We start from the raw sequence: 20040 nt of genomic DNA, 5'->3' as shown, positions 1-20040 counted from the left end.
TTGAGGATCCTGCCTCGTTGGAGCAGATGGGGATTTCCTTCCTGCCCCAAGAGACCCCACGTGAAGTGGGGAGGGGGGGGGAGGAAGAAACCCTCGGAATGGCCCTGGAAAAGTCCGGAGGTGGTGATGGGCCAGAGGGATTTCTTCCCCTTCCCCCCCCCCCCCTCCATTCTGGCCCGGTGATATATATATATATATATCGGAGCGACTGGTGGAAGAGGCATAGCAGGATCTCGGCAAGCGGCCAGCAGATTCTGCTGCAGCTGCGGCATTGTGAAGTCATCGCCTTAACAACCGCTGCAAACAGAATAACAAAGTCTGGGTTCTTTGCATCACGATTCCCCCTGCTCCGATTCCAGAACCAGCCGGCCCCGTCTTTAAGGTTCACCTTTCCTTTTCCAATTAGCCAGGCACGCAGTTTGCAAAATTCTTTGGCTGGGTCGTTTTATTTTCCCCCTCTCCTTAAATCTCATCCTTTAAGGAAAAGCATCTTCTGGAAAACCTCATAATGATAGTTTTATTAATGTATCTTCGAGAAGTATTTGGTTTTGGGAAAAGTCAGGTTAGCTGCACGGAAGGGCCTCTCCAGTACGAGTTTCTGCTGAAATATAATTAAATAGATCTCCTCTCGGATTGGACCCGTTGCCAGGGGATTTGACAGTGAGCTGAACTGGTTTGCTGCTGTTTTTTCTACAATATATATGGAGCTCAGATTTAGGAACCGTTGGAAACACGTCCTTTCAAACGATTGGTGTTTACAGTCTTAGGTGGGCTCGAACTGACGTGGGTTCCTACCGTTTTGGACCGTTTCAGCTGAACCGGTAGTAATAAGTTTGGCGGCCTGGGCTGCTGGAATCGACAGCAACCCAGGCCTGCTACGCCTCTGAACTGGTTCTCCGGTTCATCTTGTTTTTCGGTTCTGCGCATGCGGAGAACAATTTGAATCGCACTGCGCATGCGTGCGGGGCCCCCACATGAGCAAACCAACAGTACTGCCTGCTGTAACCCGATGTGTTTTGAGACCTCTCTCGTGCTCAAAAGTGGACTTTCTTTGTACATGCCAGGTACAGAAGAAGCAAAATATCTGTATTTGCAGCCGTCGATACAAGTTCAGGCTTTTTAACTTCCTACCGAATTTTTAGTTAAACTTCTTTGGAAACATTTTGTTTGGAGACCCTGCAGAGACTGATGAAGGATGCCATGTTAGGATGCTCGCATTTGGAGTTTTAACCTCGGACCCAATTTTCTCTTCTTCGTTCCCCGTTTTCTAGTGAAGGAGGAAAAGGGGGTTTCTTTATTAATTGGGGGTGGGGGGAAGCAGCTTTCGTGAAGCGGTGGAAGAGGCTACAAACTGGATCCGGTTGGTCGTAATATCGGCCCTCCTTTGACAGATGTTTGTTCTTTTTTTTTTAATGCAGTGGAAAATAACCAATGTTTTTTTTTTAAATAAGTCCTTTTTTTCCTCCCCTTTCAGGTCCCATCCGATCCGCTTGTCCCCAAGAAACTCAAAACAGACGATGCCCTGCAGTCTCCCTTACTTGGGGATAAGGAGAAGCAGTCCAGCTGGCTACGATCCTTGTCCAATTCATCCAGTAAGGTGAGTTTTGGGGGAAAGATGTCAGGTTTTGAAGGCTGAAAGGGGCAGCACCCCCAAAATGGCCCTTGGTTGGATTTGAGTCTGGATAGCTTTGCGTTGGCTTCATTTATTGGAGTGTGATGTTGGGCCAGTAGGCTCTGCACACCCTTGCTTCTGTGCGGTACGCAACACTCACAAACCTTGGTACCATTTACCCAGAGCAGGGATTGGCAACCTTAAACACTCAAAGAGCCATAAAAATCCTAACTGGAAGCCGATCAGAAGTCCGTTCCTCCCCTCCCCCCCCCAACCATAGAGTCTCCTTCTAGCGCAGCATCCTTTTTCCTCTATCTGTCCTAACCGAAAGCCCTATCAGTTGTGGAGCCAACCACCGACAGGGAGCCACAGCAGAGGGATGAAAGTGCCACTTGCAGCTCCAGAGCCGCAGGTTGCTCATCCCTGTCCTAGGGATAAGCCTTCTGCTTTCAGCCTTTCAGAGATTCAGAAGCCCGGATCTACAAAACTCGATCCCTTTCCAGTCTCCATCCAGCCAGTCGTTTGCTATATCTTTGTTTTATCCATTTGTCTCTTACGGGATTTTTTTTCCTCATCTCTTTTTTTAACAAAATCAGAATATTGGGTGTCTTCATCCGCGGCAGCGTCTTTCTGCATTCCGGCCCTGGTCCCCCGCCGTTTCAGCCAGCGAGAAGGACGTCACCAACCACATCCCGACATTAATTAGAGACAGGTAAGAAGAAGAGTTTTCCCTCAGAGCCGAAATTTGAAGGCCGTTAAATTTAATAGGTGGCCAGGTGCGTTACCTGAATGCAAGGGCTCTGAAACGTATCCCACAGGGAGCATCAACACCACAAGATCTTCATATCTGGGCACAAATAAGATGCTACAGACAGGATTGGGGGTATAAAATTAAGACTTTTGGAGCATAGGGTAATATCATGCGGTTGAGCTAGAGAAGTTGATGGGTCAGATGAATAAATTGTGTCTATGGTCACTTAGCCAGTGGTTAAGACGCTGGGCTTGTCGATCAGAAAGGTCAGCAGATTGGCGGTTCGAATCCCCAGCGCCACCTAACAGAGTGAGCTCCTGTTACTTGCCCCAGCTTCTAAGAAGGCCGAGGGATGTGGTAGCTCACTGGCTAAGATGTTGAGCTTGTCGACCAGAAAGGCCAGCTGTTTTGCAGTTCTAATCCCTAGCGCTGCGTAACAGAGTGAGCTCCCATGACGTGTCCCAGCTTCTGCCAACCTAGCAGTTCGAAAGCGTGTAAAAAATGCAAGTAGAAAAATGGGAACCACTTATGTTCAAACATTGTGATGCCCACATAGTTGTGTGATTGCTGGCAGCGGATTCAAAAATTACAACGGTTGCTGCGGTGTGGGGGGTGGGTCATGTGATTCCCTTTTGCAACCTCCTGACTAGCAAAGTCAAATGGGGAAGCCAGGTTCACATTCTTAATTGAACAACTGCAGTGATTCACTTAGCAACAGTGACCCAAAAGGGGCAAAATTCACTTTACAACCATCTTGTTTAGCATCAGAGATTTTGGGCTCAATCGTGGTCGTAAGTCAAGAACTACCTATATATTTCCTAACTTTTTTAAAAAAAAGATAACTATGTTACTTTGTCTCTTTAAAATTTGGGGGCAGCAAAATAAAGACTTAGTTTGCCCGGTGAAGAAAGGAACTTTTAAAAACTGGCAATTAAACCTTTTGATGATTCATTGCGTTAATGAGAAATCTTCCCAAGGAGCGATTTCCTCTAATGAGTCACCCCAAAATAGCTTTGTGGGGGCTTGTGAGGTAACCCAGCCTTCTTTTCTTGCACAGTTGCTATTCGTATAAAAGTTTTGAGAACTCCGTCGCACCCAACGTGGCGCTGGCCCCCCCTCCTCAGCCAAAGATCGTGAGCAACCCACTGTGCCCCCCGGCTGCCTTGCGGAACGCCGAGCCCCTCAGCAGCCCTCCCCAGCTCCGGAAAAGGAAACACGTCGCCGAACACACAGCTGTGCCCGAACCACCGCCCCCCGCCGCAGCCGTGCCCACCGTCGTCCCTCCCGTCCCTGCCGCGGAAGAAGAGAAGGAATCTGAAGCCGAGATAGAAGTGGAAACCCGAGAAGAGTGTAAGTGGGGCTTTTTCAAAGGGGAGGAAAATCCTTGGCCTCTTTGGCTCAGAAAAAAAAAATGGATTTGGTGGTCCACTAATTGTCAAGCACCAGGGAAAATCAGGAGATCGAGGCAGTTCAAATGAGTATTAAAAATTATTGTAAGAACCAGAACTACTAACAGTCAAGGGGAAGTAGCGGGAGATAAGAATTAGAAGGAATTCAAGAAGGACTAGGCTTAGATCTCTTGTGGGAGCGCAGGGACTCATGACTGATGACGCATTTGACTCCTCCCTCCCTTGGGCTTATTGTCTCCTACAATAATTTCACGCTACAAGCCATCCTTCCAATCGGTTGAACTTTTGAAAAAGCAAACTGCCTTTGGAAGGCGGTCCTGGGGCTTCGGGCCCGTCTGGAGGTGGTGGCCAGAGAGAGAACGGGACTTCCCTTGAGTGCTGTTCAGCGCCACTATTCTGCAAGGTTGAACGAATGCTGGTCTCAGCTTCACAGTCGAAATATGTCCTGTTTCAGGGACAGAAGTGCACGACACGCTTCCAGCCAACGTGTTGTGTTTCTTCGCACTCGCACTCCCTACCTTTATGGTTATAGGGCCAGGATGGCAAACCTATTGCATGCATGCCACAGGTGGCACGCTCTCTGCCGGCACGCGAACCGGCACCCCAGCTGAGCTCCGCTGTGCATGGGCATGCCTCCTGCTGACCAGCTGATTGAGAATGTAACTATATACAGTACATCCAATAGGAAGGGCCTCGCAGGAGCAGATAGAGGTAAATCCTAGAGGGGCAGGAAATGCATCCCTGAACAACGGAGATGAATGCTAGAGAGGAATAAAGCTGCATACAAGGCCGATATAATACCTGTAACAGCGTACACATGCACAGGGGGGCTTCAAGGGAGGCCTGCTAGACCCAGAACGGAGCGCGCGGGGCTATGCGGGCATGCATGAGAGGAGTGCATAGGTGGTCGTGTACGCATGTGCAGAAGGGCTGGGGGTTCACGGACTCGGTGTGGGCACCCACATGTGCGCTGTTGGGCGCACATGCGCTTTCGGCACACGAGGACAAAAAGGTTAGCCATCACTGTTATAGGGCATGACGGTGAAACAGGGTTTGACTTATGCTCCCCACAAGCCCCACACGTTGCCTGAGGATGAGGCTCATTGCTGCGGCTTCTTTCCTTCCCTCTCTCTGCAGTCACTTCCTCCCTGTCCTCGCTCTCCTCGCCGTCCTTCACCTCTTCGGGTTCAGCCAAGGATATGAATTCCCCCAGCCTGCAAGTCCAGCCCGCCGCTGGCAACGCTGTCTTTGAAGTGTCAAGTCACGCCGAGCCTCAGAACGGGCCCAACGGGCTGGAAGCTGAGCTGGAGCATCTGAGGCAGGCCTTGGATGGCGGCCTGGACACCAAAGAAGCCAAAGAGAAATTCCTCCACGAGGTGGTGAAGATGAGGGTGAAGCAGGAGGAGAAGCTCAACGCCGCCTTGCAGGCCAAGCGCAGTCTCCACCAGGTAATTGGGGGGGGGGGGCACCCGGAGCCCATGACATGGAAGGGACCCCAGTAGCATTAGATTCAAGTCTCGTCTCGGGGGGGGGGGGGAGGGGGCACTCCCATTTCACTCTCCACTGCTTCAAATGGTCCAGCTGGATCCTTGAAGCTCAGATTGGATGGGGTTGTGTTACAGTTCCTTGACATACAACAGTTCATTTAGCGACTGTTTGAACTTACGGCGGCACTGAAAAAAATGTGACATGACCTTGGCAGCATCTCCATGGTCACATGATTTACCATATTTTTCGGAGTATAAGATGCACCAAGATTTTGAAGAAGCAAATTTAAAAAAAAAAAGGTTTTTGTACTCTGCAGACCTCCCAGAAACAGCCCGTTTTTTTGCAAAAATGGGCCCGTATTTTTGTCAAAAAAAAGGGCATGCATAGCCTTTAGGAGGCTTATAGAGTGCTCCTAGGGGCTGGGGGGTGGTAAACGGTCTGTTTTTTGCTCATTTCTGCCCTCCCCTGCCCCCAGGAGCACTCTGGAAGCCTCCTAAAGGCTATGCACAGCCATTTTGGTGAAGGGGCAGGGTTTTGGGGGGCTAAAAATGCTGTATTCAGTGTATGATGCACCCAGATCTTCAGCCTCTTTTTTGAGGGAAAAAGATGCTCCGAAACATACGGTACATTTGGATGCTTATACTCCAAAAAATATGGTACATTTGGATGCTTGACAGCCGGTTCATATTTATGACGGTTGCAGTGTCCTGGGGGAAGTCAGATTCGTAGGTGAGCCAAAGGGGCGTTCCCCCCCCCCCCCAATACTCTTCCTCCTCCTCCCCCGGGCCCTTCCGCTGTTAATACACCTTGTTGTCCCAGGAGCTGGAGTTCCTCCGCGTGGCCAAGAAAGAGAAGTTGAGGGAGGCAACGGAAGCCAAGCGCAACCTGAGGAAGGAGATCGAACGCCTCCGGGCAGAGAACGAGAAGAAGATGAAAGAGGCCAATGAGTCTCGGATACGGCTCAAGCGGGAATTGGAGCAGGCCCGACAGGTCCGGGTATGCGACAAGGGCTGTGAGGCTGGCCGTCTACGAGCCAAATACTCAGCCCAGGTGAGTGTGGAAGCGATGGTACTTACGAAGCTCAAGAGAGACGTTTGCTCTCTCTCTCCCAAAAATTAAAAGATCAAGGACGCCTCCGGGGCTAGCGGCCCTGCTTTCCGGACCTTTCAATGTAACTCTTCGCGGGAAGGCTCGGTGAAAACACTCCGAGTCGCTGAGCATCTCGCGCTCAAATTTGTCCTTCGCCTCACATGTCTGAGCCGCACTTTTCAATTTTGGGTTCGGATTCCTGTTCTCGGGTTTGAGTCGGACTGTGAATCAACTTTTTGGGAGAGCCTTGTCATCGCCGGGATGTCTTTCCCAGCCTCCCCTGATTAACAGAAAAGGCTACTGGTTGAGAGGCCTCTGTAATGGTCTGCGGGAATGGCCTTGGGAGACGGAGCCAAGAGAATGGATAGATAAGAGACAGCAGAGTCCACAGATATATAATGGGTGGAGAAACAGGCTCAGACGGGACCCTTATCTAGATTTTGGGGGCTGTAAAAGGGAATCGTTCCAGATTCTGTTCACTTTGTAGCTTGATAATGAAGTAGAATCAGCGTAGCTGGTCATGTTTCCTGTCTGGTCTACCTGCCAGCTTCAGGAGAGCCGAGGCAGAAAGAGATGCAAACATGGGACTTCTGAGCCTGGCATCTCCGCCACGAAGCATTAAGACGAGAACTGGGTGCGCCAGGTGGTCGCCTCCCACTTTCACAGCTGGGATGTGGCAGGCAGGAGCCCCGAATTGCACTGTCTGGCTTTTTCCTGCAGAGGCTCAGCTGCCTCTTCAGGGCTTTTGCAGGTGGCTCTGTCCCTTTTCAATTTTCATGTGGTTGCAGGGGAGGGAGAAGGGGCTCGGCATGACACAGACACACACACAGACGAGACACAGAGAGAGGGACAGACAGACACAGAAAGGGAGACACACACAGAGAGAGACAGAGAGACAGAGACAGAGAGTGGGGAAACAGAGAGACAGAGAGAGACACAGAAAGAGAGAAAGAAAAGGAAAGAAACAGAGAGACAGAAAGACAGAGAAACACAGAGAGAGAGACAGAGAAAGAGAAAGAGAGAAGGAAAGAAACAGACAGAGAGAGAGGGAAAGTAACAGAGAGAGACAAAGAGAAAGAGAGAGAGAGAAGGAAAGAATCAGAGATAGAGAGAGACACAGAGACCGAGAGAAAGAGAGAGAAAGACAGAGAGAAAGAGAAAGAGATGGAAAGAAACAGAGAGAAATAAAGGCAGAGAGAGACAGAGAGAGGGTGAAAGAAACACAAAGAGACAGAGAAAGGGAGAGAGAGAAGGAAAGTATCAGAGAGAGAGAGAGAGAGAGACAGAGACTGAGAGAAAGAGAGAGAAAGACGGAGAGAAAGAGAAGGAAAGAAACAGAGAGACAGAAAGACAGAGACACACATAGAGACAGAGAGGGTGAAAGAAACACAGAGGCACAGAGAGAGACAGGAAAGAAACAGACAGACAGAGAGAGGGAAAGTAACACAGAGAGAGAGACAAAGAGAAAGAGAAGAAAAGAATCAGAGAGAGAGAGAGAGACAGAGACTGAGAAAAAGAGAGAGAAAGACAGAGAGAAAGAGTGGGTGGGTGGGTGGGAAGAAACACAGAGAGAGCACGCTACCAAGAAGGACAAGAGTCCAAAAAGCTAGGAGAGAGAGGGAGGCACCCACCCACCCCCATCACTCTCAGCAGTTCTGGGGAGACCCCGCTAACCCTTCTGCTCTGCTCATCTCGTCCCCACCAGATCGAAGACCTGCAGGTGAAGCTCCAGCACGCGGAGGCGGACCGAGAACAGCTGCGGGCCGACCTCTTGCACGAGCGCGAGGCGCGCGAGAACTTGGAAAAAGCCGTCAAGGAACTGCAAGAGCAGCTCTGGTCAAAGCATAACGACCTGCCCAACAGTGCGCACACCCCGAAAGACCCTGAGAACTGAGACCCCACCCCATCCCACCCCACCTACACACCCCCGGCTCAAGACCGGCGGAATCCTGCCTGTGGCCCGAGGGCCGATCCGTGCATAGTAAGCAAGACTGCGTGGAAGAGGCGTTCCCCATCCCTATCCCTGCATGTGGCTAAAGACCATGGATCCATGGTTCTTAAATCGGAGGGCAAATGTTGTTAACTCTTTAATAACGGAAAGCACTGAAATTCTGCCTCTTTTTTTTTTAAGAAAAAAAAAAAATCCGTATAGCACAACATTTTCCTGTGCCTATAACGTGACAAAGTGTTTATAAATCTACTCTTTTGAGTCTGCAGCAAAAAAGAAAAAAATAAGGAAAAAAATTTAAAATGTATTTTTCTTTTCTACTTGGGGGGGAAGGAAAAAAACCCCTATCTGGTCAGCAGCATTTGTGGAAATAAGGGACAAGCTTCTTCTAGGGCTGCTACAATTGTGTGTGTGTTTGTGTGTTATATATATATACATACATATATATATATATATATATATATATATATATATATATATATATATATATTATATTATATTATATTATATTATATATATATATATATATATATATATACACATATATATATATATATATATATATATATACATACATACATACATACACACACACACACACACACACACACACATACATACATATTTGTATGTGTGTGCTTGTGTATCCATACACCTACATACATAGACACACAAAACCCCATTAAGCCCTTTTCTTATAAGCTATTTCAAAATGCAAATCGTTGAAAGCCGAGACGACATATTCAAATCATCGACAAGATTTTCTTTTTAAAATACAAAAAAATAAAATATATTGTATATGAATGCTGGGGCCAGGGGGTGGGATACTTTTGATGCCTAGCGTGTAAATTGGTACAGGTGTTGGAAAGTGTTTCAGGAAAGAAAATAGCCATGAATGATCTCAAACCAAGGGATATTTTTTAAGGAGAATTTCCCAAGTTTTGGGATTCCCCCCCCCCTCCTTTTCTCCAAGTTTCAGACTTCCCCCCCCCATGTTGGATCATTAAAAAAAAAAAAGCTAGTAGAGGGATAGAGATCTGTCCTAAATCCAGCCTTATGAAATTCAGTGTTTTGTTCCTCGCAAAGACTCGCTTTGACTCCAAAGCACTTCCGACTTTAAGCAAACCATCACCCATCATGTCCCCCCACCCAAAAAAAAGAACGAGGGGAAAAGAAGAAAGTTGGAACCTGTAAAAGGAACAGCTGGATCGATTTCCCCCCTTCCCCGTCGCTTGTCAACAAGACGCGGGAACGAGTGAATGGCGCGCCCGTGCGTGTGGGTTATTTTTGGGGGGCGTGGGGGGAAGAGAAAAAGAAACCCGCCTTCCGTTTTGCTCAGCGAATCCATTCCACTTTTTTTGATCCACGACGCCTCCGAAATTTTGCAGTGTTTGACGGACTCCTTCTCCGGGATCTGCCGCAACAGCCCCGGAGAGCCTTTGAACGAAACGAGACTTTCGCCTTTGTATTAAAAGAGACAAAAAGACTTTTGCTGCTGTGAATAAGCCGACTTTTGTTTATTTTTTTTTTTGTTGGTCATGGGGTGGTTTCGTTTCTTTGTTTGTTTTTCTCATCTGACAAATGCTTTAATCTTGGGATTGGAAGGTGCCGGCAGTTTCCCGCGTCCTAGCAGAGTGCAGCCAGAATTACGCTCGGGCGGGAGGCTTGAGCAGAGTCCCCATCTTAAGACGCACGTATACACACCCACACAAAGACACCCACCCACACACACAGATTTTTGGTGGAGAGAAATCGGAAGTCCCTCCATCCCGTTTGCTCCCGTGGCTCCGTTTCTCCCAACTTGTAAAAGCCAGCGTGGTTCGGCTGGGGGATTCTGGGAGTCGAAGTCCACATGTCTTTAAAAGTTAGCCAGGTTGGGGAAGGACCGGCTGCAAGTGTGCAATGCCTCATCAGCCACTAGGGGTGCAAGGAATATGGGTAACTTGCCCCCCCCTCCCGGGGGATCGGACACCGCCTTGGTGGCCATATTACAGAATTCTCACGGGTTAGAAAACACCGTGGCGAGTTCTAGAGCCGCCAAGAGCCAAGTTACGATACTCAAAAGAATTGGGGGGGGGGGTTGGATGGCGGCGAGGGAGATGTGAGGCCTGTCGGAAGCCAGTCACTGACCGTAGTTTGCTCATAAGCCAGAATCCGTTCCGTCCTACATCCCAGCTTGTTTTGATAGGCGGAATTCCGAGGAGCGACGGCTGTTTTGTAAGGACCATCCTGTACCAGGATGAAGGAGCTGCAGTCCCACAAAGCCTTAAAGCAGGAATAAGTCGTGCAAAAGCGAGCCACGTATTCTTGGCTTGTACAGTTTGCTTCCCACCCACCCACCCCCGCCTCCATGCTGGCTTATTTTGGCCCGCTTTGTTTGCAGAGATGGGCAGGACAGAGAAACGTACCAGGATGACGCCAGGAAAGCCAAAAAAACCCTAAGTTTGCATTCCCCTTTTGCACGTTGTTGAAAAGCCATATCTGCAGCTGAGAAGCTGAGAACAAAACAAGCCGGGTTTCAAACTGAAGTTTATTGGCCTAAACCAAACCTTGGCTTGTCCCCCACCCCCCTCCACACACACACACACACTGCCTGAACATTTTTAATGATGCCAAAACCAAATTAAAGCAACCACATTCTGACTTAACCTAGTAAACTCTCCAAATTCTCCTTCACCATTTCACTCTTCTTCAAGCACAGAAGGGAAATGTGGTTTCTTCCCCCACCCCCTCTCTGGTATTCAGACTGCGGCATCCTGTCCTAAAATTAAAGTATTAATTTGCAGTACACTAAAGGAAAAAAAAATGTATTAATTTTTCTTTTTTTTAAAAAAAGCTGTTATTATCCATTCTAATAGCCATTGTAAGCATGAATGTTGAAAAAAAGGAGGAAAAGTACATTTAGGGGAGTTGGGTGGGAGACTGATTTAAGCAAACCGTATAAATACAAAGGAAAATTATTATTAGAAATTAATTTTAAAAAAAGGAATCGGTTACTTAGGCAAAAAAAAAAAAAACGCGAAAAGCACGGAAAAAAAAAAAACCTGCTCAGTGAACTAACTCGCATGATGCAACTTTTGTCTAAGTTTGAGGTCTCTGCCCTTCTTCCTTTTTGCAATGAATGGGTTCGGCTCTTAAAAGTGCAATGCAAAAAAAGAGAGAGAGAGAGAGAGAAAAAAGGAATATTGATTGTGTTTATGCAGTTATTTTTTTAATGTGAGGTTTTTTTTTTTTTAAAAAAGAAATTGCTTCTTTGTATGTTTTTTTTTCTGCAGTTATTAAAAAAGAAACATATGCATGAAATTAAAATTTTTACCATACATATATTAACTAACGGGCATTATTAGTGTCTTATGTAAAAAGTACATAAAGGTTTCTTCCCCTCCACTCCCTCTGACACCCCCCCCCTCAAAAGACCCCCCTCCCCCAGCTGTCTTGAAGTTTCCCTATTTTCACTCTGGTTAAACCGTTGACCTGCAAAATCATCTAAGGTGGAAGGATTCTCTCTTAACCCAAAAGTGAGGCTGGTTAGGTCAATGCAATCATTTCCCTTTTTGGGGGGCAACCTTAAATACTCAAAAGAACCACAAAGGTCCTAACTGGAAGCCCCCCATTCAATTCTGAAGCCGACCGGAAGTCCTTTTTCCTCTACCTGTCCTAACCGAAAGCCCTATCAATGGTAGAGCTGATCGGAAAACCTGCCTCTCACCATAGAGTCTCCTCCAGGCGTGCCCTGTTCCCCCCCCCAACCAGAAGCTCCTCTCAACAGGGAGCCCCTCCAGGGATAAAAGAGCCAGAAGCGGCTCCAGAGCCACAAGCGGCTCCAGAGCCACAGGCGGCTCCAGAGTCATGGGTTGCTGACCCCTGTCTTGGGGCGGGGGGGGGGCAGGAAATTTCCCATGGATTCCACCCACCCGAGATTGAAAAAAGAAATTGATTCTCCTGGCAAAGAGGGTTTCAGCGCTGTTGAGCAGCTCCCGAAAGTGAGCGATTGGGGGGGGGGGGGGCACCATTGACGGTATATTTCATCCCCAGGTTCTCTTTTGCCACGCAGCTGTTTATAAAATATTTCCTACCTGGGGCGTGCAGCCTTTCAGTGGAAGCCTTTCATTGTGGGAAAGGAGATTAAAATTAAAAGCAAAATCCAGGTAACGGTTTCCCAACGCGATTGAGCTCGGAGGGAAAAACACCAAAAAAATTCTGCAATTTTAATCCTGCAGGTCCATCTCGCTTTCTTGGTTAATTCGATTCCCCTCATTTTAGCCCAAAACTCCGGGAGGGGGGAAATATATATTACGGGTATCCGTCCCCCACCAACAGCCGTGTACTTCGGATGGGCCTTTGCATTTTGCAGCATCGCCTCCCCCTCCCCTCTTGTGAAATTGACCTGGGTGGAAGGTGCTGCTTCCTAAATTGTGTATGTGTGTGTGTATTTTGTGTCCTTATGCATTTTGGGGGGGGGGCTACCTGCCCCCTTGAGACAGCTTTAAAACCAGCATCTTCGCTCACGCTGAAAAGGGGGCTGTAAGAGAGACCACTTAGCCTTTCCTGGAGGAGATGTGGGAAAAGGAGTGTGATTTCTGCCCGTAGTTGGGGGGGGGGAACACAACCTACTTGGAAGCCCACCCACCCACAACCTCAGCCTGATATGCCGCCATCGGGATGGAGAAGAATTGGAGAGAAGCAGAGGGCCCCATGTCTCCCTTGTGTTGCTCCACCGTAGCCCTTTTAAGACGGGTGGACTTCAACCCCCAGAACTCCCTAGCTGGGGAATTCTGGGAGTTGAAGTCCACCCATCTTAAAAGGGCTATGGTGGAGCAACACCGGTCTAAACCCCCCTGGTTTTGCTCTCTTAGTTACCTGGTTTAATTTGGGGAGGGGGGGCGTTATTGGTGTGCATTTCATTCTCCTTCCATTTACATACAAAGCGGTATTTGAAAGGGAAGGGGCTTTATTACATATATAATATACATAAATATAAATATCTAACGTGTCTAAATATTGTATATGCAGTTTAATTCAATTTTTAAAGAAATACCCAGCTACATTTTAACAAGGGGTGGGGATACACACACAAGCACACACACACACACACACATGCACACACACATATGTAGGTCTTGGCGTATTTGGGTCTTCTCCCTTGTAAGATTGAGAGTATTTTGGCGACGTTTCAACACATCGCCAAGATACTCTCAATCTTACACAGGAAAAGACCCAAATACGCCAAGACTTTCTGCCCGGATGGCTCCTAGGGTGAGCCGAAAGACAGAAAAGGGAAGCAGTATGCTCCCCCCCCCATATTTGGGCATACCAGGGGTTGTGACACAATACATTATATATATATATGAAATAAGATATTGATGTCTATGGAGCAGTCAAAAGCGATTAAAAAGAAAAAAACATCTGCTTTTTCAAACGGAACTTACCCAATGTAAAATAAAAGCACTGAGCCGAGGTGGCACAGTGGTTAGGGTGCAGTACTGCAGGCCACTTCAGCTGACTGTTATCTGCAGTTCAGCGGTTCAAATCTCACCGGCTCAAAGGTTGACACAGCCTTCCATCCTTCCGAGGTGGGTGAAATGAGGACCCAGACTGTGGGGGCAATATGCTGACTCTGTAAACCGCTTAGAGAGGGCTGAAAGCCCTATGAAGCGGTATATAAGTCTAACTGCTATTGCTATTGCTATAAAAAACACTGTAAATACTTCTTTTTATAGCTGTATAATAAGTGTATATAGAGTTTCACTTTTTGAGGGTTTTTTTCCCCTTTTCTTCTTTTGTTTTCCAACTCACGCTTTGAAATGAAGAAAAGTTGAAATTTATTAGGGAATTAAAAAGCCCCACCGTCAAGAAATACCAATTTATTTTTGGAATTTCAAACGTCGGTTAAAAAAAAACCTTTTGGTCCCATTATATGCATCTTATAAGTCCTGCTTCATTGTATTTTATGGTTTAAAATAAAATAAATAAATAAAAATAAAATGGAGATTTCCTTCTCTAATTCAAGCACTTCCTGTACGAGAGAGAAAGGCTATTTTTAAATAGAAGAAATGAAAGAATTCCAGTTCCAAACAGAGGGACTCGACTGCAATTTTTGAATAGATTTTTTAAAAAAGTTGAACGCATTTTTTGCCTCGGCCCCACCACTGCTGCTAACAATTTGATGCCTTCCCTATTGTAGGCTTATTTTTATCTAATTAAATGTGCTTGCCTGATTTGAGACAGACAGACAGACAGACAGAAAGAAAGAAAGAAAGAAAGAAAGAAAGAAGGAAAGAAAGAAAGAAAGAAAGAAAGAAAGAAAGAAAGAAAGAAAGAAAGAAAGAAAGAAAGAAAGAAAAAGCAATTGCTAACCCTTCGTCCTCTCTCTCCCTTCCCCCACCCCCCGCAAAGCTATCTCGACCCCTTCCAGTCAGGCTTCAGACCCGGTTACAGCACAGAAACCGCTTTGGTCGCATTGACCGATGATCTTTGGAGAGCCAGAGATGGAGGACATCCCTCCATCCTGGTTCTCCTTGACCTCTCAGCGGCTTTCGATACCATCAACCATGGTATCCTTCTGCGACGACTGCGGGAGGTGGGAGGCACCGTGCTGCGGTGGTTCTCCTCCTACCTCTCGGACAGGTCGCAGTCGGTGTTAGTGGGGGGGCAGAGGTCGACCCCTAGGCCCCTAACATATGGGGTGCCTCAGGGTTCGGTCTTATCCCCCCTACTATTCAACATCTACATGAAACCGCTGGGAGAGATCATCCGCAGGCACGGGATAAGATACCATCAATATGCGGACGATACCCAGTTGTATCTGTCCGCCCCGTGCCAACTCAATGAAGCGGCAGACGTGATGAACCGAGGCCTTGAGGCCGTTATGGACTGGATGAGGGCTAACAAGCTTGTACTCAACCCAGAAAAGACCGAGTGGCTGTTGTGCTTCCCTCCCAAAGATTCGACCAATATTCCATCACTCAGGCTGGGGGGGTCAAATTCTACACCCCTCAGAGAGGGTTCGCAACTTGGGAGTCCTCCTGGATCCACAGCTATCCTTTGATCACCACCTGATGGCTGTGACCAGGGGGGCATTTGCCCAGGTTCGCCTGGTGCGCCAGTTGCGGCCCTACCTGAATCGGGAGGCTCTCACAACAGTCACTCGGGCCCTTGTGACCTCTAGGCTGGAATACTGCAATGTGCTCTACATGGGGCTGCCCTTGAAGAGCATCCGGCGACTTCAGCTAGTCCAGAACGCGGCCGCACGAGTGATCGTGGGTGCACCTCGGTTCACCCACACAACACCTATCCTCCGCGAGCTGCGCTGGCTACCTGTCGATCTCCGGGTGCGCTTCAAGGTGCTACTAGTCACCCATAAAGCCCTTCATGGTAGTGGATCTGCGTACTTGAGAGACCGCCTTCTGCCAATTACCTCCCTGCGACCAATTAGATCTCATAGATTAGGCCTCCTCCGAATTCCATCTGCCAGCCAGTGCCGGCTGGCAACTACAAGGAGGAGAGCCTTTTCAGTAGTAGCTCCGACCTTTTGGAACGAGCTCCCCGTGGAGATTTGTACCCTCACCACCGTCCAGGCCTTCCGCATAGCCCTCAAGACCTGGCTAGCCCGTCAGGCCTGGGGACAAAGATAGCTGCCCCTCCCGAATGATGAATGAATGTTGCTCATTATTTTTACTCTATGTGTGTCTACGTCATTGTTTGTATTCCCCCCTCCTGATTTTATGTAAGCCGCCCTGAGTCCCCTCAGGGAAAAGGGCGGCCTATAACTGTTAATAAACTCTCAAACTCTCAAACCTGAAATCAGAGAATATTGTAACATAAAGGACTTTTATCAAAGTATGTATAAAAAAATAGCTATGCTTATAAATACATCGGAGTGACGGAATGTACAGTGTATAGACTCATTTATCGCTAATAAAATTGTCCGGAAAAATTAAGTCCAAACCCAGTAAAAAGTATGTTATTTTTACTATTAAAAGAAAGTTTATATAATCTCACCCATTGAGTTATCCATGTGATTTAAAACAAACCCAATTTGGGGAGGCGTAAATTGGGAGCCAACTATAAATGGGTGTTGCTTCAACTTGGAAATCTCTCCAGGTAGTCCTTAACTTACAACCGTTTCCTTTTCGTGACAGTTACAACGGCAATATAATAAGGGGCGAAAAATAAACATACTTGTTCTGATCTAGGCTTCCCCATCAGCACGAAGCTAAATCTCTTTTATTTAATTGACAGTGAATTTCTCACCAGCAAAGTCCCAGCCCACAGTCTTTCAAGATAGTTCACATTACCGATCTTTATCAGGCTTGGAGAGTGGCCAAGCCGATATCTTTCAAACAGCGCAACACATGCAGGAATGAACGAATGGCCTCCTGCAAACTCCACTCCCCTTTCGCTCCTCTTTTATTTCCTCTGGGAGGGGCCATTCACCGTCCACCTGTGGCCTTCCTCCCAAGTCGACCCTTGTTCTTTAGCAGTTTAGATGGTAAAATATTTGTGCTGACCGAGGCTTCCCGAGAGCCTGAAGCCAACTCCTGGTCTCGACAAAAAAACCTTTTATTGGTTTACTGTGAATTCTGCTCATTCACATCCAGCAAAGTCTTTCAAGGGAGGATTTATAGTCACAGACCTTATCTGGCTTGGAGAGCTGCCAGGCCGATATCTGCAAACTTGGCAAGGAGTCTCAGAGAGTCATCAACCAATTAAGCGAACTAATGGTCTGCAAACTCCACTCCCCTTTCGCTCCTCTTTTATTCCCCCTGGGAGGAGCCATTCATCGTTCATCTGCGATCTTACTCCCAAGTTGACACCTGTTCTCTGTGCATGCGCACACTGGGAACAGGCTCCAGCAGTTCGTCTGCCTCACTGATGTCTGACTCCGAAGGCAGCTGATAACTGTCAGATGGCCCTGGCCCCTGCCTCCGACACAGAGCCCTCATCAAAGCCCTCCCCAGACTCCAGGACTGGCCCATCTTCCTCCCCAACCTCCTCACTGTCCGAATCTGCCGTTAGCTCCATCACAACAATACTTCTCGGCACTAGGTGAGATGCAAAATCTGAATTAAGAGCCAATTCTGGGGGATTGTTGCCGGGAGAATTGGAACACCAGCCTTTGGAGAAGTGGATATGGACGTCATGAAGGGTAGATTTTTTGTTAAATACATGGAATATGAACACAGTGAACTTCTCGATTCTTTTGGTGGGAAGGACAAGAAAACACCGTCTTGTTTTTCTCGCCCCAAAATTAGATTCTCAGTGGAGATGACTTTAACAGAAGCTTTAAACACCACCCAGCCATGGCATGTTCTAATCTGCAAATACATTTTTTTTTAATTGTGTAAATCGATTATTACAACATTCTAAGGTAGGAAGGAATTTCGTGGATGAACTTGACAGATTTCAAGAAACAAGTTCAATGAAGCGCAGACCTCGCTCCAAATTGTTTAGGGATTTTACTCCTTACTCGGAAAATGGAAAGGGAAATAAATAAAAAAGGACAAGCATCTTGTTTTTTCCTCATTAAGCCTTTTTGCAAAAATGATTCTGCGGAGAAGGGGCACAAATGGAAAAACCCAGTAAAGTTTCACATAATCTGGCATCTCTTGTAAATCAGCCTCTTGTAAATTTGACAAGGGGTTTAAGCAGGTTAATTACACCGCATTATAAAATTATCCCGCAGAGGTTTTCATCCGGCATACATGGATTTGCCCAACCCTTTTTGAAAAACCTGGTGGCGGAGAGTTCCGTAAGTTCAATACCCTTCATTTAAATAAGGATTCGGTTCTGTCCACAGGGATGAAAACTACCAAGGAGTTTTGGAGCCGAGAAAGACAAAGTGCAAATCTTCCTCACCTAGGTGGAATAATGGCAGGAGGTAGAATTGGGAATCACTCCAAGGCCTGAGTACCGTGTTTCCCCCAAAATAGGATACTATTGCCTCCTGCAAACTCCACTCCCCTTTTGCTCCTCCATATCCTGCTACTAAGCCCAATTGGGCTTTTCAGGACATGGGCTAAAATAATCCCTCCCCAAAATTACCCCCCCCCGGAAAAAACACGGCAAAGAGCGCCCACTGCGCACCCCACCTGCCACCCCCCCCAAAATTGCACCCAAGCATGAGACGGGCGTCTTATCAGACACTGACAGCTCTTTTGCGTATCTCGACGGGTCTGTGCAGGGCAGTGGTGGGTTATAGGCGGTACGCCCTGATACGGGCGTACCGGTGCCTGCCAGGAGCACCGAGTACCGTTCTGGTACGGTGCTCTGGAGGGCCCACCTGCCCTCCTGACCTGTATTTGAGCTCTTCGGGCTCCCATACACGCACACAGAGCGTACGGTGCCTGCGCGATGCTCCGCCGAGCAGCTGGAGTGTTGCAGAGGCATCGTGGAACATCGCGGGAGGTAAGGATGCATTCGCGCTCATGTTCATGTGGTGTACCGGTTGCAACGGCATCCGGAATCCACCACTGGTGCAGGGTAACGCCTTACAAGGTAAAGAAGAAACTTCCCGTGATTCCGAGAAGTTGTTAATTGCTCGCACTCGCGAGACCTTTTTCTTTACTATGCAAGGTGTTTCCCTGCGCAGACCGGCTGAGACATGCGACGGAGCTGTCAGTGTCCAGTAAGATGTGTGTCTTGTGGCCCGTCCCCTGTCCCACCTGTCACCCCCACCCCCAAATTGCACCCCAGCATGAGACACGCATCTTACCTGACACTGGCAGCTCCGTTGAGTCCCTTGCTGTTGTGTCCAGGAAAATACGTCGTAAAAAAAAATTCTGTAAAAACAGTTTGAACTCGCAAGAAGGTTTTTTTTTAACAGCCTGTTTCCCTGGACACAACAGTGAGGAGTGAGAGGAGCTGGAAAGGTAAGATGCATGTCTCACTTCTTGCCCGCCCCACCTGCCACTTTCCTGAAAATAATAAGCTCCCCCCTGAAGATAGGCTTAAGATACAGAAGGATCTTGACAAACTTGAACATTGGGCACTATCTAATAAAATGAAATTCAATGGTGAAAAGAGTCAGGTTCTACATTTAGGCAAGAAAAATGAAATGCACAGGTACAGTATAGGTGAATTGAATTGAATTGAATTTATTATATTTCTATGCCGCCCTTTTCCCCGAAGGGGACTCAGGGCGGCTCACAACCCAAGTCAAAGGGGAAGGATACAATAAGGAATAAAAAGACAGACAAAACAATACCATAGTTTAAAAACACACAACAACCATACCATTCGAGGGGGGGACAAGACTCACTAGCCCCAGGCCTGTCGGAATAGCCAGGTTTTAAGGGCTTTGCGGAAGGCCTGGAGGGTGGTGAGGGTTCGAATCTCCACGGGGAGCTTGTTCCAAGGGGCCGGAGCAGCCACAGAGAAGGCCCCCCTCCGGGTGGTTGCCAGACGGCATTGGCCAGCGGATGGAATATGGAGGAGGCCTAATCTGTGGGATCTAATCGGTCTATTGGAGGTGATCGGCAGCAGGCGGTCTCTCAAGTACCTTGCTAAATAGTAATAACTATGAGAGGGATCTTGGAGTCCTAGTGGACAACCATTTAAATAGGAGCCAGCCGTGTGCAGCAGATACCAAAAAAGCCAACACAGTTCTAGGCTGCATCAACAGAGGGAGAGAATCAAGATCACGTGAAGGGTTAATACCACTTTATAAGGCCTTGGTAAGGCCACACTTGGAATTCTGCATTCAGTTTTGGTTGCCACGATGTAGAAAAGATGTGGAGACTCT

The 20040-nt window shown here is 47.6% G+C and overlaps 1 protein-coding gene across 1 annotated transcript; it reads left to right on the top strand.

The window, feature by feature from the left end:
• Positions 1–508: 508 nt before the first annotated feature.
• Positions 509–8477, top strand: LOC116518670 (ski oncogene-like). Its single transcript, XM_032232186.1, has 7 exons — positions 509–562; positions 1475–1597; positions 2209–2324; positions 3421–3713; positions 4910–5220; positions 6080–6310; positions 8055–8477. The coding sequence occupies exons 1-7, from the start codon at positions 509–511 to the stop codon at positions 8241–8243; spliced, it is 1317 nt and encodes a 438-aa protein (XP_032088077.1). The 3' UTR covers positions 8244–8477.
• The last annotated feature ends 11563 nt before the right edge of the window (positions 8478–20040 follow it).

This window comes from Thamnophis elegans, chromosome 15 (assembly GCF_009769535.1).
Source record: "Thamnophis elegans isolate rThaEle1 chromosome 15, rThaEle1.pri, whole genome shotgun sequence".
NCBI lineage: Eukaryota > Metazoa > Chordata > Lepidosauria > Squamata > Colubridae > Thamnophis > Thamnophis elegans.
Note: the sequence above shows the minus strand (reverse complement) of the source record. Positions and strands in the feature narration are given on the sequence as shown.

Coding starts and splice junctions, on each gene's coding strand:
- LOC116518670 (XM_032232186.1), top strand. CDS start 509: ATGATAGTTTTATTAATGTATCTTCGAGAAGTATTTGGTTTTGGGAAA. Junction 1,598..2,208: donor TGTCCAATTCATCCAGTAAG/GTGAGTTTTGGG, acceptor TAACAAAATCAG/AATATTGGGTGTCTTCATCC. Junction 3,714..4,909: donor AGTGGAAACCCGAGAAGAGT/GTAAGTGGGGCT, acceptor CTCTCTCTGCAG/TCACTTCCTCCCTGTCCTCG.